The following is a 23,360-nucleotide window of genomic DNA, read 5'->3' as shown; positions in this document are numbered from 1 at the left end:
TACCTGTATGCCAAGAGGGGTTAATGATTCCAGCCTCGGTTTTGAAAATCTTCAAAAAAAAATATCCTCATAGCGACCTGTCACTTTTTAAAAAAAATTTATGACAATTATTTCTAAAGGTCGCCAGAGACGGAAGTATCTTCATCATCTTAATCATCGTCTGTGTCCTTGATTGCTTTCTGATGATTTAATTAAAATTATATCTGATGGCGCCGACTTGTTGGTTGACTCTGAGTGCCAAGTCAAGTGTGTTCACGAAAGATGCCCTTCAGGACATTTCTCCTTGTACGTTTTTTGTGTTTGTTTTTTACAAGATAGTCACCAGATTTTAAAGGGACAATGTGCAATATTTGACCACTAGATGTCACTGTATTGTACTTTGCAACTGATAAAAGAGTGCAAAAAAATGCACGCGGAAGAATAAAAAATATGGAAAATCAAGTGGCCAAAAAAGCACAATTTTTTTCCTCTGTTTTTTTTCCCAGCCTTTTACATCGGCAAAGAGAGGGAAAGAAATAAGAGTAAAAAGGACAAAAAGCCAGACAACAGAAGGAAAAGAGAAAAAAGGGGGGAGAAGAAGATAAGAAAAGGGGTAAATCAAAGAAAAAAAAGGCAGAAAAAGAAAACAAGGAAAAATGGACAAAAAAGGGGAGACAAGCTATAAAAAAGGAAGAGAACAAAAGAAAAAAATCCAAGGAGAAACATTAGAAAGAAGGGACAAAAAGAAAATGGAAGCAAAAGAAGGTAAAAAAGAGAAATGGCAAACAAAAGAAGAAAAAGGAAATAAGGGGGGTAACCTGTACCAGTAAAATGGCTGCCAATTATGTCAGCTCCCTTGAGGTTAGCCTCATTTTATGGCAAACACCATCTTATTGAACTTATTGTAGCACTTGTTTTTGGTTGCACAACATAATACAGCTTGTTGCCAAATATTACACACTGTCCCTTTAAATGCTCCTATGAGAAAAACTTCCGAATCGAAAAACTTTTTCTCCATTCTAAAAAAGTATTTTCAATGTTTGGCACTTTGGCAGCTCGGTGATGTTATAAACAAACTGTAGTCTTTCCTGATTGGCTCTCTATTATTTTATTGGCGTAATAAAATATGTCTATTTTTATTTATTATTTTTTTCCCACAAAAGCTTCACGAGTCGAATTTTGTTGTTGTTGATCCTTGAAGGGAATCGTCCAATTGGTCATGGCGAGCTTCTGCACAATTGTCCACATTGGATTTGTTTATGGAAATAGAAGGTTTTTCTGCCCAGCACTACAGACAGGAAGTTGTAGTCCCATTGGCCTTAAACATTCGTTTCCTGCTTCACACGTCCTTGTCCTGGCTCGGCTATTTTGGGCCTTACGGTTTTCCTCGTTAGCATTCGTGTTGGACTTTTAGTTAGGTGCTAATGAGCCCAGTCTGGGTTTTTTGAGCATGTGGCCTTGCTAATTCTCGTCCAAATGGTTCTCCTGCTTTCAGTGATCCCCAAGGTTCCTCTGTCGGTGGTTCACAGGTCTTAGTGATCCCTGTCCCCTGACTGATTTTACAGTTTCAGCAGTTCTAATGATCCCAGTCTCAGTTTCAGATGACTTCCAAATATTCCAAGCTGTTCAATTGCTTTCAGTGATCCCGATGGTTCCTCATGGTTTTTCTGTTGTCTGTTGAAGGGTCTCAGAGCGTATGATTGGTTTCAGTGGTTCCTGTCACCTAAAAGATTTTAATGATCCCAGTCTTGGTTTTAGGGTAGCAGCAATTTTGATGATTTAAAGTGAGTTCCGATTAGTCCCAACAGTCCTGCTAATTAATCCCAGCAGTCTTGGTGCTTTCAGTGATCCCAATGGTTCCCCATGGCTTCTATGTCAGTGGTTCACAGGTGTTCACTATCACCTCCAGGATTTCACAGTCTCACTGATTTTAATAATCCCTGTCTTGATTTTGGGGCAATTCGATTAACTTCAAATGACTTCTCAAGAGTGACAGCAGATACGGTTCTTCTGTTGATAATTTACGGGCCCTGGTGGGTATGTTTAGTTCCAGTGGTCCCTCTTACATCCAGGATTTCACAGTTTCAATGGGTCTAATGATCCTCGTCTAGTGTTTTAGCAGTGATAGCAATTTGAGTAGCTTAATGGCTTAAAACAAAGGTCTCAGCAGTACTGGAAAGTAGCCTTAAGTAGCCAGACTATTATTTGTGGTTCCTGTCAGCGATATACAGGTGTCAGTGGTCCCTGACACCTACAATTTCACGGTCTCAGCGGTTCTAATGATTCCAGTGACTGTTTTTGGGTGGGAGCAATTCGTATAGCTTCTGTGGCTTCAGATGAGTTTCAAATAGTCATAGATGTTCTTGTGCTTTCAGTGATCCCAATTGTTTTCATGGTTTTTCTGTTGGTAGTTGACTGGTCTCAGTGGCTATGACTAGTTTCTGTGGTGCCTGTCACCTTAAGGATTTCACAATTTTAGTTGTTGTAATGATCCCTGTGATTATGGTGGTGGTAGTTGTCAGTTTTTGGAACAGTCCTAAATTCCAATGCTGCCGTCACAGATGTTCCGATATGGATTTTTTTGGGGGGTTAAAATAGTTCCTGTTATAGTCCTAATTGTTCCAGTGGTCTCCAAAAGTCCTGAAGTTCTGGTAGATGGAACGATTCCAGAAGGCTTAATTATTCAGTAATTTCTGCTGGATCTGCTGGTTTTAGGGTTAGAATTAACCCTAGTTCTCTGGGTTCTGTCCTCTGGTTTGAACAGTTTTCTCCTTGTGTTTGTTTTTTCACAGATATGTACGCAGCTGGGGATGTTGCCATAGCAACCATGGAGAGTCCTCCCACCATTGTGGACCCGGTCCCACCTACAGGTGCTTTTTTCCTACCTCTTGTTTCTTTGCTCCTTTCGTTTCTAGATTGTATATCAGGCGATGTGATGATTGTGACGCTTCCCCCACAGGACCAATAGATGGCAGCCCCGAGCCCACCTGCAGTCTTGCATCCCTACGACGGAAGGCCTGGGCCAACAAAAGTCGGGATTCTACTTGGTATGAGACGCAAAACGGCCAAACCTGCGAATCCCCACCCAGACTTCCGCCGGAACCAGTCCCAGACTCTGCCAAACCTAATGGGGACCCTCAGAGGACCTCTGAAGGAGCAGGTGAAACTCACATTTGGACACTGTGATCTTTGGCCACGCCTGTCTCAGCATGTTATCCATTCTGATCTTGTGAGGATCAGGTTCTTCGTTTTTGGCGGTTTTGGCAGTCCATTTTATCCTGTTGATTGATCTGCTTAATGGTTTATGGTTGCTCGATTTCACATCATGTCTTGAGAAGTATTATGGGTCCGTAATAAGCCTGTGATATACTTGTTCCTAGATATTAGCATGCATGTGGTCCTTTGGTCATGGTAACAAAGGTAGTTCAGGAATCTTTTCTTGTTCTCTGGACAATTTATAATAGCTCTGGTTATAGATTTGGGTCATGAATCAGACTGCCAGAATCTCTGTTCTTTGATTTTGAAGTTCAATGACTTTTTAGAACCTTATCCTGGAATATATATACTTGTGTACAGACCTACTTTCAGGACGAATTCAAGTGTTTGTGTTGCTGTCGCCTGAGGACTTTGTGTTTGCACATGTTAGCACGCCGCTCACTATTATGCTAAGCAAGGCTAATCATCTGCCAGTCATATATTTACCTGACGGCAATTACGGGCAGGAATATTTTCCTTTGTGTTCTTGTCCTAACACGCCTCTAGTTAACTTTTGTGACTCCTCCTCGCTACCGCTGATTTATTAACGAAGTAACAACAACAAAAAATATTAGATGCCGTCCTCATGTGTCTTCTGTATTTGTTTTCTAGGACTCCGTCCGGACAAAATCACCTGCTGGCTCCACCAATGCCGGTGAGTAGCGACCAAAAACCCCGCACCAAAAGCTAATGACACCTGCTTCGTTCTTTAGTATGCTAAAACAATTCAAACGTTTTCTATTGGATTCACTGAGCCTGGTAAATAGTGTTGAGAATTCTGGCTTTTTTCGAGAACCGGCCCTTTGTTGCCCGCCTCAATAAACAATTGTTTGTTTCATTTTTTCACTCTAAAGTAAACTTTTAACTCTCTTAAACTTTTTTATACCAAGAGACCTTAAAGTCAAGCAACACTGAATCGTTGAAAAACACACAGCAAAATGTAAATTACAACATTTACTATTCAGTGCAACAACAAATAAACTATTTAATACAAGAATAAACTTTTACTTTGTTGCATAAAAAAGATAATCGTAAAACTGATTATTCCAGAAAAACACAGGAAATATACATTTTTACATTTACAAAAATTAATCCTAAACTAGCCTAACAATTTTAAAAATGTATATATATTACGCAATTGACAAATTGCAAAAGAAAAAAAAGCTTACTGAACCAAGCTGGAGCTTGATTGGTGGGGAGTATTCTCCTGTTGTTCACTTTAAAAAGCCGTTATGTTTACCAATGACACATCACTATCCCGAAGAGATTGGAGGGGGGGCTGGCTCCTGCCGTTAACTTCAAAGAGTTGACTTATAGCCAATGACACGTCACTATCTCTTGTTGACTCCAAAGAGCTGGCTCACCCTTTACGTCTGCCAATGACACATCGCTAGCTCGAAGGGGAGCTGGCTCCCGTCATTCACTTCAAAGAGCTGACTCATAGCCAATGACACCTCACTATCTTGAAGGGAGCTGGCTCTTGATTGGTAGGGAGCTGGCTTCCATTATTAACTTAAAAGGGCTGACTGGACCCTTCTCATGTCGGTCACTTAGAAGAGCCAGCTCATCTTGCCGTTAAGTTCGCCAACAACACATCACTATCTACAAGGAAGCTGGCTCTTGACTGGGGAGCCAACTCCTGTCATACACTTCAAAAAACGCCATTACGTTCGCCAATGACGCATCATTAGTGTCAAGAGTGAACTATGTTGTTTTCCAACCTATAATGGGGAAAGTTTCCTAGTCGCCACCTGGTGGGAAAAAGGGCCAAGTGCACTTTATTCAAACAAAGGCGCGTTGAGGAAAAACTCTGATTGGCTTGGAGCCAAAGAGGAGTCCCACCCCCTGCGTTGGCCGCACGGTACATCCGCGCTAACACCGCCCAAACTTGTTTTATTTTCTTTGCAGCTTCAAGGTGTGTTTATTTTATGACACTCTCGTGCACGTCAGCGCTCAGGGCCACATACAAGCATGCTAGCGCTCATTTTATAAAGTCGTCAGGAAACACGCTAGCGCTGGAAAGTCAACAAAGGAGGAGTTGCTACCGAGTCAACACTCTTATCACACACACACAGGAGGAATCGCTATTTACGTTGCCGTGGTGACCAGTCTTTTGTGTTTTTGAGTTGCAAGTTGTTGTGAATGAGAAATTGTGTGTTGTTTTGTGTGCTCAAGTTAAAGCGGCGGCGTAGAACTCCTCCAAGGTAACTCACCTTAAAGTGTCACTCCAGGTAGCAACACATTCCGGCACGTTAGCGTCAAGTGTAGGTGTGTTTTGTGTCACTTTTTGTGTCACTCTTTCTGTGTTTCGGTGTGAAAGATGTGTGCGCTCATTTCCAGGATGCGTGCGTGTCCTTGTTAGCATGCGCTAGCTTAAAGTTTGTCCCATTGATAAGAGCGTCGTCTTGAGTAAGCGTGTTCGTCTGCCGCTAGCTCTTTCGCAAGCTAGCTTAGCTTAGCCTGGTTGGGACCGGTTGGGTTTGCTCTCCCTCCCCCAGCCAGGTGAGACATGTCTGGAGACAGCAAGTTTACGCGACAGATTTTTCCAGACAGGGGCTAACGATAGCAGCTAGCCTAGCCCATCCTGTTTTTCTAGTCACGCTGGCTAACATTTGTTTTTTTGTAACCTTGTGGACGTTTTTTTTTCTTTTTTAAATCAGGACGCCACTGGCCGTGTCGCTGGATGATCAGAGCACACCTGCCAGCAAAGGTAAAAGCCTCCCTCCCCTACCAAATAAAATAACTGGCTTACTGACATTGGTGTTTTTTTTATGCAGGAGTGGCGAGGAATGGTTGCAGTTTCGAAGATGACCTTTCCCTGGGAGCTGAAGGTCAGTCGACATCACATTCCGATGATGCCCAATCACCCATACTTAGAGCTAGGGATTGACCGATATGGGTTTTCAGGGATTCTTAGTATTGAGAGGAGGTCGATATTTGGAGGCAATTTTCATTTGCTGTAAAAGCTTGAAAATTAGCGTATTAAATTTTTAATAATTCAAAAAGAAACAAATATATTGTTTTGAATTTTAAAAAACTGTATTAGCTGTCTGAAACCTTCTACAGAAAATAAACACAACTTAAATGACTAATCTCTCCCTTAAACCAAAAACCAACAGTGCAGGGAATATAATTAGGCTTAGCAGCAACTCGTAAAAAGGTGCATAAAAACTTAAATACGCCCCCAAAACGTTTTACGGTAATTAAATTAGAATTTTAACACAACTAACTTGACTGATCTTTCAACTAAACCGAAGACTAATACAACAGGAAATAAAATTATGCTTAGCAGCAACTCGTAAAAAGCTACATAAAACCTTAAGTAGCTACCTGATTTTTTTCAGTCAATCGATGAATAAAAATGTCAATGCAACAAACATGAGTTAAATTACCCTAAAACAAAAACTGCTTTGAAATTTCATCATGTGTAAAAATAATTGCTTATTTTTCGACCAACAAGTATTTAAGAAAATTGCATTTTTATATGATAGTTCATGTATTTTACCAAATAGTTTAAATCAATATTGTTTTTTTAACGTGTGAAGTTTTTTAACACTGAGAGATGCCAAATAATACACACTGTTGCTCAAAAGCCGATGTTTAATTATGTTTGCTGTCCAAAGTCATCGATTTCTGACATTGTGTGGTTAAAAAATAAAATTCATTTTAAAAAAAACAATGTTAAAGGTTGTTACAGTTGGTTATACAGTTTGTCATATTTGAAAACTATGTATTTTGTAGCCCAAGCAAACATGAGAGTTCTAAAGCACAATGAAGAATACAAACTACAGTGACTCAAAGTGACCAAACAGCACAAATTTTGTTATTTTCTTTGCCCAGCCATTTTTTTTTTTGCATTTTTTCATACTTTATTCCCATTTTTTGGGTTTTTCCGACTTCTCTTCTTTCCCTTTTTTTCATTCTTTTCTTTTATTTCCTTTTTTTCTTTATTTTCTTTGCTTTGCCCCCCATTTTTCATTCTTTTTTTTCTTTTGTTTTGTATTTTCTTGCTTTTTTCAGTTTTTGATTCTGTTGTCTTTTTGTTCTTCTTTTTTTCTTTTTCTTTTCATGCTTTTTGTGTTCTTTTTTTCCATTTTTTGTTTTTATTCTCCCCTCAAAATTTGATACCAACAAGCTCCGCCCCTTTTGTGTACTGGTTGATCATTTTGCTCTCTTGCGGTTTTAGCCGACCATCTCCAGTCCACGGACGACAAGACCGGATCCCGGTGAGCTGTCTTTGGGTCTTGCTCTCTGGTCCTGCTAACGACGCTAATAAAGCTAACATGGCCTCCTAGTGGCAGTGTGGCCGCCGATCACAAGAGGAGCCATTTCAAAGAGAGAGTGCCGAGTATGAACTCCACCGGCTCCGGAAAGAGCAGCAATGTGTCTAGGTAGGCTGCTAGTGCATCCTGCTGCGGTGGAGTCTGCAGGAAGCGTGCTAGCTTGTGCGGTGATATGTCCGCAGCGTGTCGGAGCTGCTGGACCTGTACGAGGAGGACCCTGAGGAGATCCTTCTGAATTTGGGGTTCGGAAGGGACGAGCCGGACATGTCCTCCAAGATCCCGTCACGATTCTTCAGCACAGCATCGGCGGCGCGCGGCATCGACATCAAGGTTAGCCAAGACGCAGCCGGCTAGCGCTTCAGCAAGTCTTGCTAGCTTGACTTTTGTGCCCGCAGGTGTACCTTGGAGCTCAGCTGCAGCGCATGGAGGTGGAGAACCCCAACTACGCTCTCACAAGTCAGTGCTGTCTCGCGTTATCTATAGCGTTGGCGTAAGCTCGTGTAGGAGAACTGCAACTACACTCACTCTTATGTCAGAGTTTCCTCACATTAGCCGTCGAGTTAGCATTAGCTTAAGTTGGAGTACCACAACTACACTATCACTTACGTTAGCTGCAGGGGTTAGCATTGTCTTGTGTCGGAGTACCTTAATTTTTCTTACACAAGTCTGTGCAACCTCCTTTCAGCCATAGAATCAACTGTGCCCTCACAAGTTAGTGCAGTCTCATGTCAGCTATAGAATTAGCTTGTTTTAGATAACCCCGACTACGCTTTCACAAGTCAGTGCCACCTCACAATAGCCGCAGCGTCTGCTTACGTTGGAGAACCCCAACTACACTCTCACAATTCAGTGTTGCCTCAAGATACCTGTAGCATTAGCTCATGTTGGAACGCCCTAACTTTGCTATCACAAGTCACTAATGCCTTATGTTGGCTAAGCATTAGCTCGTATTGAAGAACTACGGTCTTTCATGTCAGGGTTGCTGTTGGGTTAGCTTGTGTCAGAAAACCTCATCTACGCACTCACAACTCGGTGCCGAGCCCGTGTTGTAAAACCCCAACTACAGCTCACATTAGCCATAGCGTGAGCTTGCGTTTCAGGACTGTTGTTGGTTGCCGGGACGATCAACATGAGTTTTTGTGCTTCTCACGTTTGCATGACACTCAAGTTTTGGCGCTTTCCCACTAACTTTCGCGCGTACTAACTCGAACTTTGAGTTTGTAAGTTCTGCTGCACTCTCACACAACTTATAAAACTCACAAACGTTCGCTAACTCATTTGACAAAGCACTTCCCCTCACTCGTTGACTTTCCTGCAGTGGATTTCTGCAAGCTCAGTTTGTTTCTCCTGGCCAACACCCCCCTTTCCTGTCAGCCCCTACCCTCCCTTCTGCTTCCAAGATGGCCAGCGTTATTTACATGAAAATGTCGAGGTCAATGAGAAAGTGCCGCTTTCGTCAAAGCATTCGGCCGTCCATCTTGGAGGACCTTCCGCTCCCTGGGACAATTATGTAACTGTCCCCCATCCCCTCTTCTCCTCTCTCCTCCTTATTTCCCCCCTAAAAGTTGAAGTGCAGTCCCATTAGTTGAAAAGAGTTGTTGTCTACTTGTCTCTGTTGTTTCCATAACAACAAACAAACCTTTCAAAAGGTACCTTTGTTATTTTTGTGAATTTATTTGAAATTATTTATATCTGGTTTTGAGTTTGTGAGTTGACTAGCATGCTTCCATAAATAGCGGAGGCGGCAGGGCAACGCAAGCGGCTTTTTTTCTTTTCTTTTTTTTAATAAGGCAGCTAGGTTCTCTTGACCCACAAAAATAATATATAGCTGATGCATAGCAGCAAAAGAACATTCCGTCCTTTCATTTTAATATCACACATTTAGGCTGTTATTCCATTTTAGGATTAGACTAGTTTGTCATTGTTGTTGTTATTTATAACAATGTAGTGCACATTGTTTGCAACAAGATTAGACCTGGCACTCCAGGAGAAACAAGTGATGAAGACTTAAAAAAAAAAACGATAAAAGAATGTCAGGATAAATATTAATGGTAGTGCTTGGAGACTAGCCTTAGTTGGAAGAGCAACTATAACTAAATTTATAACCATAGTGCAACGAAGATGATGATTTTTTTTTTTTTTTGGTTGGATTATTTGGTTGTTTTTTTTGGGGGGGGGGGGGGGGGTCATTTTATAGGTTGTATTTTTGGATAGTTTTTAGGTTTATGCTTATAGTTGTGTTTTTTTCTGGGTTATCTTGGTCTTTTGTCATTTTATTGAGCATTTTTTGGGTGTTTAAAGTCTTTTTTTTAATTTGTTGAGTCGTTTTGGGGTTTTTATTGGTTGTTTTTTGTGCGTTTTTTTACCTGTCTTGATTTTTTTTAAATTATCTTTTGGGCTTTTTGTCGCTATATGGTAGTTTTTTTTTTGGGACCTTTTTTGGTCTCAGTTTGTTTTTTGTTTTTTTGTGTTTTTAATTGTGTTAGTAATTGTTTTGGGGTGGCTTTTGGTCATTGTTATATTTATTCTGCCTTCTTTTTAATAATAATAATAATAATAATTTCCTTGTATTGTCATTCTGTGTAACAATGTACACAGAACGAAATGTCGATTGCACCTGACCCGTTGTAGCGAGCCGATGCAGCCGCAGCCAACAGAGGGCGCCGCCGACCACTTTTTAAGTCTTAGGAATGACTCGGCCGGGGCGCGAACCACCGACCTCCCAGTCTCAAAGCGGGCGCCTTACCATCTAGGCTACTGAGCTTAATCAACTTTTGATGTTTTTTTTCTTATTGTCCTTTGATCGTGGTTTTGGTCGTGTTCTGATTTAGGTTTTTTGGGGTGTTTTTCGGTCATTTTGGGGGACATTTTTCATTCTTTTTTTTTTTTTGTGGTTGTTTCGTCTTTTCTTTCTTTTTGCTCCTTTGATCTCAAGTTGCCTTATCACTCAGTTATTGACTGTACTGTGAACATTGTTTGCGGGGAGATTAGAGATGGCTCTCCAGGACAAACATGTCATAAAGACTTAAATGAGAAAAAACAAGATAATACATGGGGCAGCACGGCGGCGCAGTGGTTAGCGCTTGTGCGGCACAGTTCATGTCATGGGAACCTGTCATGGGTTCAAATCCAGCTCCAGACTTCCTGTGCGGAGTTTGTATGTTCTCCCCGTGCTTGCGTGGGTTTCCTCCGGGCACTCCGGTTTCCTCCCACATTCCAAAAACATGCATGTCAGGTGAATTGGCCGGTCCAAATTGTCCCTATGTGTGATTGAGCGAGTGAGTTGTCTGTCCCTGTGTGCCCTGCGATTGGCCGGCAACCAGTTCAGGTTGTCCCCTGCCCACTGCCCGATGATTGCTGGGATGGGCTCCAGCACCCCCGCGACCCTACTGAGGATAAGCGGTGTAGCTAATGAGATGAAGATAATACATTACAAGTTCTGCAAAAAAAAACTAGCTTCTGCGTCGTCATCATCTTGCTCAGTCCTTTGGGATTTTTTTGTTGCATTTCCATTTTATTTGGGGCTTTGGAACAACATATCTCTTGACTCGTTTTTCATTTTAAAACGTTTTGTTGCTTTTTGTGTCGTCACCATCGTGAGTGCGTTGTGTGCTTTGTCACCCTCTGCAGGTCGCTTCCGGCAAATTGAGGTCCTGACTACAGTGGCCAACCAGTTCATCCAACTTTACGGCCATGTGTCAGGTCAGGCTGTCAAAAACTTTGGTGGCAGCGGAAAAGAAACGGGTAAGTACCCCCACCGCAAAGAACGCCACCGCCATCTTAGCATTCTCTCTTTGTATTGGTCGTCAGGAGGCGAGGCAGCCAATGAAGCGCCAGCGGTTCTGCAGAGGAAAAAGTCTGCTCAGAACGTAGCCGAGCGCCTCAAGAAGAGCTTGAGCAAGCACAACTTGCTAAGCGCGGCCAGCGCCGTCACACCCGGCCCTGCCTCCACGCCCGGCCCTGCCTCCACGCCAGACCCCTCCCCCTCCAATGGCTCCGCCCCCACCGACAGCATCCGCAAGAAGGATGGCCTCTCATTGGCCACAGTTGCTGAAGAGAGTGGAGACAAGGAAATCACACCCAGGTAGTCACAGGAACTTTGGGTCTTTTTTTTAGAGAACCGGCTCTTTCAGTTCAGATTCATTAAAAAGAGATGACTGATTGGAATTCAGTCCCTTTTCCAAGAACCATTACTTTTGGCTAGGTTCACAGAAAATAAGCCAACTGATGGAAAATCCGTGTCCTTTCGGCTTGACTCACTTAAAAGAGTCAGCTCATTCGACTCCCAAATGCCTTTTCAGTGCCTTAAATAATCTATCAAAAACAAGAACTTTAAACCATTTTAAATTCACTTTAAACCAATTTAAACTGAAACAACACTGAACCCCTGGAAAACACACAAAAATATGAATGAAAATGTGCAAAAGAAAAGGATCAGCAGTCTGTACTGAATATTTAGAAAGTAAATAATGTTTGACGGACTGATTCGGCTCATTTTCCTGCTTTGATTCATGTCATTTTGAATTGCTATCCTCTAGATTGCATTCTCAGAGACAGACCCACGCGTATTTAGCAATCTTCTGCACTGTTTAGAAAAATAAGCGACAGATAGAAAAAAGTGTTTCAAAGCTGTCGGGTTAGCATTAGTTAAGTTGGAGTACCACAACTACACCATCAGAAGTCAGTATAGTTGATTGGGTTGGAGCAGGTCAAAGAGTCTGCTCATAGAGACAACAAACCAAACGTCACTAGTATTGAAGCGAGAAGACTCCCATCATTCACTTCAAAGAGTCGGCTCATGGAACGGTTATGTTCTTGAACCACACATCATAAGTCTATAAAGGAGTGGACTCTTAGTATTTTAGGAAAACAACGTTGTTCACTTTGAAGAGTGAGCTCAGAGAGCCGTTACATTCGCCACCACACGTCACTAGTCATGAAGGGAGACGGCTCCCATCGTTCACTTTTAAGAATCTGCTAATAGAACTGTTATTTTCACAAACCACACATCAGTATCAAAAAAAGCAACCTAACATCTCATTTGGATGGCGTCTGTTGAAGGCAGGGCCAAAAAGCCAAGAGTTCATTGAGCAATGAGGATTTAATGTTAATGGGTCTTCTCCCCTCCTAGCCAAAAAGAAGATGGTAGCGAGACGGTTCGAGATGGGATCGAGACGGTTCAAGATGGAGGCGAGGCGGTTCGAGATGGGGGCGAGACGGTTCAAGATGGGGGCGAGGCGCTTCAAGATGGCGGCGAGGCGGTTCAAGATGGCGGCGAGGCGGTTCAAGACGGCTGCGAGGCGGTTCAAATTGGAGGCGAGGCGGTTCAAATTGGTGGCGAGGCGGTTCAAATTGGAGGCGAGACGGTCCAAGATGGCGGCGAGACGGTCCAAGATGGCGGCGAGACGGTTCAAGATGGAGGCGAGACGGTTGAGACGCCAGAGGCCAATCAGAGTGCAGATAGCGCCCAGGCACCCAAAAAGGCGCTGTCTGTGGCCCGGGCCCTTGAGAAGTTGCCTACGGTAATACCGTCCTTCCTGGCACATTTGTGCACGGAAAGGGCGGACTCCTTCGACATGGAGGAGGTAGGTGGCACCAGTGTCAAATTCCTCTCTTTATTTCTGATGTGTCCCCATTCCAACACTTTTTAAAGCGACAGTGTGTATTATTTCGCTGGTCTTAGTGGTAAAAAAGTGTCAATCATTAAAGAAGACATATTGTTTTAAATAAAAAGCAAAAATAAAAATCACAAAATAAGTAGCTCTCGAATTCCAAAAAGTTGGTGACCCCTTATTTAAAAACATATTCTTCCTCCCCATTTGCTCAGATTCAGAGCACCGAAGACGAAGCTTTCTTGGCCAGGCCTTCCAGAAGCTCAGGTGAGATTCTGCTTTCTGTTTGTTGTCACTTTTTTGGCCCGGGAAGAAATTTGCAGCTGCCAGACATGTTACGTAAGCAGTCTGTCGGCATGATAAGTAACAGGCCTCCGTTAATGCTAACGCTAATACCGGCAGACCTACTGAGGACGGCCAGCCAGCAGTCGGACAGTAGCGGCTTCGCCGAAGAGACTTTGTCTGCGGACGCTGTTGCCACAACTGCCAACCTTGAGGTTTGAAACTCCAACATTACAAATATTACCTCCAAACTTGTTAGGGCTGCAACTAACCATTATTTTTAAAGGCCACTCGTCAGTCTATTGATACCATCAGATTTAGGACTACACATGATAGTGGCTTCCGTCTGGCGTAGAAAATCAGATATGTGTCGCTCAGACGGACTTTTACAGATCTATTGCAGATCACGTTTGTACAAAAAAAACATTTTTTCCTGCAGTGAGAACATCGCTTCCGTTGTACATGAAACCTAAGAGAGCTAGACCAACCTACATGACGTACGCACTAACCTTTTTTAATTTTGACTTTCTCTAATAGCCATCATGTCAACAAAATGCCCTGAACCCACAAAAGTCAGAGGAAAATGCTTTTATAGCACCCACAAACTTGTAATTTTCCACGTGCTAAAGGAAAGTAAAACCGTTTTTTTGTTTCCCAGTACTGTCCACATGATGTTGACAAAATATCACCTGAAGTAAAAAAGTCCTGAAATAACTTTCACCCTTATAGCAATACAGTATAGCAGCCAGATATTTTTTTTTAATTATAATGAAACAAGTTATTTGCAATTTTTTTTTATAAAGTACAGTACTTTTATTTGTTAAATAGACCTTCTTTTTCAAGATTTTTTCTTTCTCTTCCTTTTCTAGATGTTTTTCTTCTTGCACATCTTCTTTTAGATCTTCTTGTTCTTATTCAATGATTTCAGCTCGCTCTGGGTGAAATTTCTCGACCTATGAGTATTTCTCTCTCTCTCTCTCTCTCTCTCTCTCTCTCTTTTTTTCTCTCTTTTTCTCTCTTTTTCTCTTCTTTTTCTCTCTTTTTCTCTCTTTTTCTCTCTTTCTCTCTCTCTTTCTCTCTCTCTTTCTCTCTCTCTTTCTCTCTCTCTTTCTCTCTCTCTTTCTCTCTCTCTTTCTCTCTCTCTTTCTCTCTCTCTCTTTCTCTCTCTCTTCTCTCTCTCTCTTTCTCTCTCTCTCTCTCTCTCTCTCTCTCTCTCTCTCTCTCTCTCTCTCTCCCCCCCCCATTTTTTTTTTTTTTTATTTTTCTTCATGAATTACCTTTCTTACCATTAAGAGGCACTATATAATAAAGACGGTCCCTTTAAGAAAAATAATAAAGGACCTGCAATCGTCTAAATCTACAACATAGAAACTTTATTTATTAAATGGCCTATTGTACATTAAAACAAAAAAAACAAACCCTATTTGCAGGAATTAATTGTTGACTTTATTTCATTAGTATTTGTCAATAACGTCGACTAATGGTTGCAGCCCTACGCATCACAAATCTGAACCCCAATATTGAAACTGTCGTGTACGTGTGGCATATCCAGGTGCAAGAGAGCAGCGATAGCTGCGACAGCGAGACCACGTTGACGCCGCACCTCGAACCGGATGTCATTTGCCGGGAAGAGCTACTGCCGCGCCAGGAGGACCCGGAACCCCCTTTGCCAGTGCAGTACAAAGCGCACCAGCTACCTGAGAAGCCAGCGTGGATAGAAGACCCTGAGCCCCTGTTGACAGTCCCGGACGAGGGCCCAGATGAGCCACTGCCTACTGCTGTCTCAGACCCAGTGCCACAACATATTTCTTCTTCAGACCCCCTGCCACACTGTCCTTCCTCATTGGATTCAGAGCTAAAGTGTTCTTGGTCCTCAAAGCCGGAACCGCCCTCGTCCTCAGAGGCCCGCCCCACCAGTCCCCCTTACCTTTTCCCTACTGACAAATCCCCGGTCCTGAGCGCTCTAACTCGCGTCAAGCAGCGTCTGAGTGCTTCACGGCGCCGCCCTGGTGGTCTTCCCATGCAGCGGTCGTCCTCGCTCCCGTCCTCGCTTCTGTCGCCCTCCAGGGTGGTGTCATCCGTGGAGATCCAACTGGGGCCGGGGCAGGCCTGGTGCAGCCCGCCCCAATATGCTTTCCGCTACGTCCAGGAGGCGGAACCCGAGAACCAGCAACCTGCCTCTGACCCGATTCTCGAGTCAGGTGAGGTAGATGGCGCCCCGCCACCCCGCTCAGCCAGATGTGCCAGTCCCCCCATACAAAGGCCCTGGAGTACCCGCAGCGTCCCCGATCTTTCCTGCGCCAATGAGCTGTATGGGCCCTACACACCAGGAACAGATGCCGTCTTCTCCCCGGCCCCCAGCCCTCGAGTGGGGACCCCGTTTTGGGTCAACGCGTATCCGCGGTACCCCGCCACTTCACATCCGTACGCCAGCCTCCCCAACCTGCTTCCACCATTCGCCAATCAGCTGCCCATGGCCACGCCCCCCCATTACACCAGCTTGTGGAGCTTGCCTTCAGGAAGTCCTCTCGCAGGCCAGTACCCTCACCTGACATACCAGAGTCCCCCCTATCTGGGTCCCCATGGTTCTGACTTGAGCCACTTATCCAGAGACGGCGTGTCACATGGGAGTCTGAGCTTCTCCCCGGCTGGTGGTCATAGCCCCCATCGCGGGCTCCACCCGGGCTATCACGGGGGCCACGTCCCCCAGCGGGGGCACGACCACGGACACACCTCCTACCCAGGCGTGGGCCAGTGCCCCTACCATGGTCCTCACGAGGGTCATCCTGGTCTGGGCTCTCCCGCCGGTCTGGCCTACGGGTCACCAGCGGGCCCTCAGCTGTTGTCCGGTGCTGAGATGCAATTGAGGCGGGTTCTCCACGACATCAGGGGTACTGTTCACAGTCTCCAGCAGGTGGGTTCTTGTTTTTTCTTGGCTGAGGGCACCACCTTTTGGGTTCTGGATTGGACCCAAGGCCAAACGGACCACTTCTCTTCCATCTGCTCACTTTGCATGCATTATTTCTTTCTTTTGCAGCAGCGTCAGCACGACAACCGCCAAGAGACGACTCCGAAAGCCTTCTGCTGCCAAGTAAGTAGGGATGCAACTAACTAAAATACAGTAGGATATTTTAATATTTGACTAGTCACCAACTCTTGCAACCATTAGTTGAATCATCAGATAAATACTCGATTTTTTTCTTAAATCAAGCATTAAGTTAATTTACTGATGTGGCAAACAAAAATAAACACAAGAAAAATTAGGCCAATGAAAAATATTTCCTTTCTTGAACATACTGCAGATCTGTACAAAAATTAAATAAAACTGCCCCACAAAACCAATTAGGCACAGAGCTCGATCAGTAGACACAGAAATCCATTAATAAACCCTCACCCATTTTTAGGGACAAGCAACTAAATAATATTTAGAAATAAGCACTCTTTAGCAGCAGTAGAACAATAAATAAAACCAATAGGATTTGCGTTTTGTGTTGTTTTGTTACGCTTACATGATGTTGACGGTGTCATTTCTGTATATTAGCGCTTGAGAAACTATTCAAATGAGCAACTGTCAGTAGAGATCATGGTCATGTAGAGATGCCTCACTGTGTTGGAAAAATGTGTCTCGTGACATTAGTCTACAATGGTATTTATTTTTGACAATTTCTTTTATATATATATAATATATATATATATATATTTTTATTTTTTTTTTTTTTTTCTTTCTCTGAAATTTTTGTTTTCACCCCAGGCTCTGGACGAGCTGCGTCAGAGGCGTCGAGGACTGGCTACTTTCCGTGCCCAAATGAGCGAGCTGGAGCTGGACGTGGTCCGCCAACAGGTGCTGGTCTACCAACACTTAAGTCCTGCAGACAGGTAAGCTTCTTAAGCTAAGCTAGCTGTCCTCCTTCCAATCCAAGACAGACCCTGAGTCTTTATTTGATTTTCAGGCTCGAGATAGAGCACTTAGAGTGGCTTCGTTCGGCGGTCCGGGAAGAGCTGCTGCACTTGGAGCAGCAGCTGGAGGACAAACTTGCCGAGCTGACGCCGCACGCGCTCGAGCGCCAGGTAGAGCACACCTTAGCACGCCGCAGCGCTGTACCTCGATAAATGGAATCTATTCCCCTGTAGAACCTGGATGACGCCTCGGCCAGGTCGGCGCTTCAAGCTGTCCAGCCGGTCAGTTGCCATGCTAACACGCACCTTCTTGCATGTCGGTCAAAATGGGATAATGACGAGGGTTGGGCAAACTGCGCCTCGCGGGCGACATATGCAGGGATTTTACAGGTGCACCTATATGGGGAGAAATTTGTCTCAAAGGCAAACATATTCGCCATTTACTCAAGATCTAAAAAATCATATTTCTTGATAAATGCACACACTAAATAAAAAAATTGGATGTGTAAAACGCAAACATATGTGTGGCTCTACAAAATTCATGATCCACACCGTATTTCTTTCTTTTCATTTTTGTTACTGGAGGCATTGCATAAGTCGCTTTGGAAGTCGTTAAAAGGTTCCTGAATTTGGCCATTAAAAAGGAGTAAAAACCATGAACAGGGTCAAAATATAATGATAATTTATCGTCACACTAATAGCGTTAGTGCATAACTGACTTTTTTGGACCAAACTTAGATTTTGGCCTGAATTGGCTTACCATAGAAAGCTGCACTATTTACCCAAGTCGCTTAACCAATCATATTGCGGATAGCAAAACTCTGATTCTTGACACGCTCTCTTAATTAAAGTAAGAATTTTTTCCGAGAAATCCTAAAAATGACTTTGGCAATCATGTTTTTAGTGTGACGACATGGACGAACAATTTGTTTTGGTGACACTCTTTTCCTTGATCTCCTTTAATGCCTCATAGGAATCCTAAGAACTTTCACTAAACCTGTTATTCTTTACCATGTATTTTGTTTATCAAGACGTGAACTAAATTTCATAAACTAAATATAACAGTTATGAGCTTGCCCTGATTTACTAATTTGTGTATTTCAATGTTAGTACTGGGGGTTAAAGTTTTAGTTAGTGTGAAGAGGTCAGGTTAGTGGGTGTTAGAGTTGGTGACGGACAGTTACGCCCACTTTGTAGCTGCGCACATGAACTCAATGCCTCCCATGCCTTGTGTGGATTTCCTAAATTTTACAAACATTTATCCAGTGAGTCAGGCCTGCAACCTTGTGCTTATCTTTGTTTCCAAACGAATGCTTCAGACTCTGATCCCGGCACCCAAAAAAGCGTCCAATCAAACACAAAACGCCCGCTGGCCTCAAATGTTGCTATCATTGCTACAGTGTTTCCTATACATGATAAAATTCTGGTGGACCGCTATGGTTCACTTGGTCCTGCCAGAGTCTCTTAAACTTGTGTAATTAAAGGGTATAATCACATTTTTGAACATTTATTAATGCAAAGTTAATCAAAATAACCTTTAGATTTTTCATTATATAAATGATTGCAAACACAATAGTGTGGATTTGTGCAATGTATTTCTGTTCCTGAGAAGGAATCTTGGACAGTCGGTTCCTCCCTCCGTAATGACATTTGGTTGTTGCGGTGTTTGTCTTTCTCTACCTGCCTTGTGGTTAGACAGTTGGGTAAAATGTGACAGCGACAAGCGTTGTGTTTTCCCCAAGTTGAACATTTTCAATTTTTGGTGACCAGAAACAAAGGTTTTAATGCTGAGCATTCCACAAAGAAAAACTGCCCAACTTGTCATTGTACTGCTGGTGTCTTCGTAGGAGCTTAAAAATGCAATTGGAAAAATTGTCTCAGAGCAGGAAAATGCTCTGGTGGACACGGGCTCCAACTGTAGCTTACAAGTTGTGAGTAACAATAACCTCCTCGACACCATTGAAGAAGAACCAGCATCCTGTTATTGCAGCAATAACAAAAGTAATCGTACTAATATTCAATACTGTCATCACCCATATGAGTATTACATTTAATTAAATTTTAGAAGTAATTGGTGATTTGTTTTGTTTCCTTGTCCATATGTTAGCTTAAATTAATACAGTATCAGAACAACACTAGTTAATTTTGGTGTAATTAGATGATTCAAGAGTTTACAAGGGCACACACGTTCATCATGGATCTAGATCAGGAGTGGGGAACAAGTTTGACACAAAGAGCCAAAATTTTTATCTGTGAGAGTCAAAGAGACACACCACGCACTGACCTGCCATGACAGACAGACACACACAATTAAAAACATATTATTTTCCATAACACACTCCTCTTCTTCTAATACAACAAGTATTGTTCTTGTGTTGGTTTCAAGGAAAGTGTCCACCCTCAATACACAAAAAAAAACCTAAACATAGATCAAGGTAAAGGGCCACAATACATCGAAAATATGATGAGGCAAAGAGCCGCATGCGGCTCAAGAGCCATGTGTTCGCCACCCCTGATTTTGCTCTAGAAATGAACCTGATTGATACATTTGAATTAAAAAGATACAAAATGTTCTTCTGGGGGACCCCAGACCCCTTTGGACTAAATTCTATGGGAAACACTGTGCTAACGCTTTAGGTGGGCGACCTCCTGAAAGAGCAGTTCCTCCTTCGGTCAGAATTATGCCGTGACTCCGCCTCCTCCTCAACGCCATCATCCGCTCCCCCGTCGCCTCCCCGCCCGCCCCCTGTGTATCGGGCCTCCATTAACATCACCCCAGCTCCGCCCCCTCGCCCCGACGCCCGTCAGGAATTGACTCCTGGCAGAGAGGGGGCGGAGACTTTGGAGGAGACGCCCTTAGAGGAGGCGGGACTTAGTGCCAACGTCGACCTCTGCCAGCTCATGATGGAGGTAAGATATCACAAGTTGGTTTTCACCTGGGCCTCAAAAGATTCATTTTTCTTTTTTCCTCTAGACTTGCGCATTTCTTGATAAAAACCTAACGAAAAATACCGTGAATTTCGGACTACACAGCACACCAGAGTAAAAGCTGCATGCACACATTTAGGGAACAAAGTCTACTTTGTTATTAAACGAGCCGCATCGAATTTTAAGCCACAAGGCTAAAAATGAACTCCTTCGCGTCCTTTCTTACATTTTTAACAATCAGCAGGGAAATGTCTAGTACAGAAAAGTAACATTGTGCCTTGATAAAGACACTCGACTATTCAGCTTTCAATCTTAATCGATTAACACTGCAAGCAATATTCATTATTTCATTCAAAGGCGTTTCTTTCAAATGGGAAGTCTGGGTTCGGGCCAAATACTTTGCATTTTGACTAATTTTTGAAGGCCTACCAAAAAATTTAGTTTTGCATTTATACAGGCATAGGATATATCAAAATAAAGCTTCGACCCACCTCTTTCAAAAGTATGTTTTAAGCGGTTACCATTGTTTAGTAAATGCCAGTTGAACATTGCGCAGTTTCTTAAAAATTCTCGTTTCCAAGGAAATCTTTGAGAAAAACGTCTCTTTGTGAAAGAATGCATTTCAAGCAGAACTTTCACTCTGTGCTTTTCTTTTGCATTTTTTATACCTCCAATATCTAAACAATGCCTTCCACAAACATAAGGGCACTTCACTAGCAAAATAACATTTTGTTGCAAGACCACTGATTTTTGTAAAAACATTTAGCACCCAATGTTGCCGGTAGTGCTGCAGGATTTTGGAAACCTAATTGGGCATAGTGCACAAACTCTGCCCAGCCAAATTGTTTGAATTTAAGCTAAAGGTTTTGCGTGCTTTTGAATTGTTGTGCTGCAGATCAGAGAGAGCGTGACGCAGGAAGTGCGGCAGGAGATCATCAAGGGGCTCCTGGGGGCCACAGGGGCCCCGCCGCTGTAAACTCAGGCCCAAAACCCCGCCCATTGGCCACGCCCACTGCCTGTCAGCAACACTGAATGTCTTGGACACTGGACTGCAAGTAAAGCGCCTTTGCACTTTTTCTTTGCCTCACTTTTGGGGGGTTGTGAACTACCCGGGCGTGGCCCCCTCCATCGCCCAGGATCAGGACCGGGGTCAGCTAGCTGTTCTCAAGACAACCCGCAAGCAGAACTCCTTGCAGTCAACGAGCCCGACACAGACTTAACAACTCCATCAGACATCGAGCCAGAAAAAAACAACTGCCTTATGAGTTCTGTCACCAGATTGAGGACCCGATCTCCAGGCAAGACCAGTTGGGTCTTCCATAGACCCTCAAAGACTGTAGACCAGTAATCTAAAAGCACTTTTATTCCTACACTGGCGCATCACGTGAAGGTGGTAGCTTAAATTGAACCAGGTGTTAGCATTTTAGCTTTCAGCCACAGTATCACAACCGTGTGAAATTTTTTGACTTACTCGCGGACGCACGCCACAGTCACACTTTAGCGCCAGAAAAGATTACAACAAAAAAAGTTCCTAGCCACGTTGACATGAGTTGTTCTTCTTATACCTTTGTGGATTTTGTACTCACAGTAGTCCAACTACAGCAGCTTAGTAAATTAAGCTAAGGAGCTGTTTATACACAACTAAAAAAAAATACTTCATTCATTGGCTAATGTGGGTGCTAGGTAGCAACATGCTAACTGTAGCTAACTCACAGCTGACAAGACCCTTAATGGTCATCAGTTCATGTTAAAGATAATTTGAAAAATTGAGACGCCTTGCTAAACTATTAACATCTTTTCAACACCAAATCTGGCACCTAATTGTCATTGTTCACAAAGTTAGCACGGATGCAAAATAGCGATGTCGCAAGCTATGAACAAATACGGCAGCTTTGGTTTAAAAGGAATAAAAGGGACATTGAAGTGACAAGTTAGCGTAGCAGGCGTGTGCAAGTTGTCAAGGCAACCATAATGCAAGGGAAGCTAACGTTCGCGGATGTCACTCGAAACATGAAACCGCGCCTCGATTTACGAAAAATAAAACCTGGGAGATTTAGGGAAGTTGACTTGTTTTGATGACATCATTGCTTTGTTTTCCTTTTTTGTGAGCCTTTCTTGCTTTTTTTGCCAACTCATTTTTTTAGTATCGATATTGTGTGAATGCAGGGAGGTTTTACTTGCTAGAAAGAAAAATAATAAAAGAGATTTATTTATTTTCATTACAAGTGACTTCTGACTCTTTTTGTTCTTAGCATACGGGTTGCGCAATTTTTTAAAAACGCTAGCGTCATTGTAACTAGCAACAAGCGAGACTTATAAAATTAGCCTAGCAACACAGCTCCAACTCCCACCCTGGCTTCAGCCCTAACCCCTAGGTCCAATCTTAACCAGAGCTCTAACCATAACCCCTAGCTTCAACCCGAGCTAGAATCCTAACCCCTAGCTCCAACTCCAGCCGTAGGTCCAACTTTAACCAGAACCAAATCTCTAACCGTATCTGGAACACTAGCTCCTACTTTAACCCTAACCTGGGGGTCGGCAACCTGCTGTTCTGGAGCCGCATGCTACTCTTGAGCACTGCCTAGTGGCTCCAGGGAACTTTTTCCAAAAAATGTTTACATATTAAACAAGTTTGAGAATAGAAATATATTTTGGTAAAAACAAGAGACACAGGTGCTGGCCTCGAGTGCAGCAAAGTCATATATTTTGATGTGAAGTGGTGGTTCTCATAGAGAACTTACCTGCAATGCAAATTCAGGAGCATCTCTCCTCTGGCTGTATTTATCTTTCTCACATGTCCTCTGTTTAAGGCGGAGCTGTGCAGGGCCAAGCTCCACCTCTTAAAGTGGCAGTATCCCGGTGTAACGCAGCCTCTCGCTACACCCCTAATTGTAACACATCTTTCAACAAAGATTTGCAAAGAGAAAGAAGATGCGACTGCGTTTTACCAATGCACTGACTTGACATTTGCACAGAAATCAAACTTAAATATAATTAATTTAGTTTTTTTAAAGGTTGCTGTTTTGTTTTTAAAAATGCATGCCACGTTTTTTTGTTCCCCAGATAAGCGGCACATTACGCACGTTCAATTTTGTTATTTTTGCATTTCTTACATTTTGTTTAA

The 23,360-nt window shown here is 43.1% G+C and overlaps 1 protein-coding gene across 1 annotated transcript; it reads left to right on the top strand.

The window, feature by feature from the left end:
• Nucleotides 1-2,806: 2,806 nt before the first annotated feature.
• On the top strand, nt 2,807-22,465 carry itprid2 (ITPR interacting domain containing 2). The gene is given in 20 exon segments (XM_088353507.1): nt 2,807-2,849; nt 2,939-3,139; nt 3,847-3,889; nt 5,895-5,944; nt 6,012-6,065; nt 7,421-7,460; nt 7,530-7,625; nt 7,700-7,847; nt 7,913-7,973; nt 11,148-11,261; nt 11,328-11,601; nt 12,649-13,102; nt 13,345-13,396; nt 13,532-13,626; nt 14,964-16,325; nt 16,449-16,502; nt 17,163-17,287; nt 17,362-17,590; nt 19,946-20,218; nt 21,132-22,465. Coding segments are annotated over 20 exon segments (3,849 nt in total). The 3' UTR covers nt 21,213-22,465.
• Nucleotides 22,466-23,360: the final 895 nt, after the last annotated feature.

This window comes from Urocampus carinirostris, chromosome 14, assembly GCF_059441175.1.
Source record: "Urocampus carinirostris isolate Australia breed hairy pipefish chromosome 14, RoL_Ucar_1.0, whole genome shotgun sequence".
NCBI lineage: Eukaryota > Metazoa > Chordata > Actinopteri > Syngnathiformes > Syngnathidae > Urocampus > Urocampus carinirostris.
The sequence above is the reverse complement of the archived record's forward strand: the minus strand, read 5'-3'. Positions and strand labels throughout refer to the sequence as shown.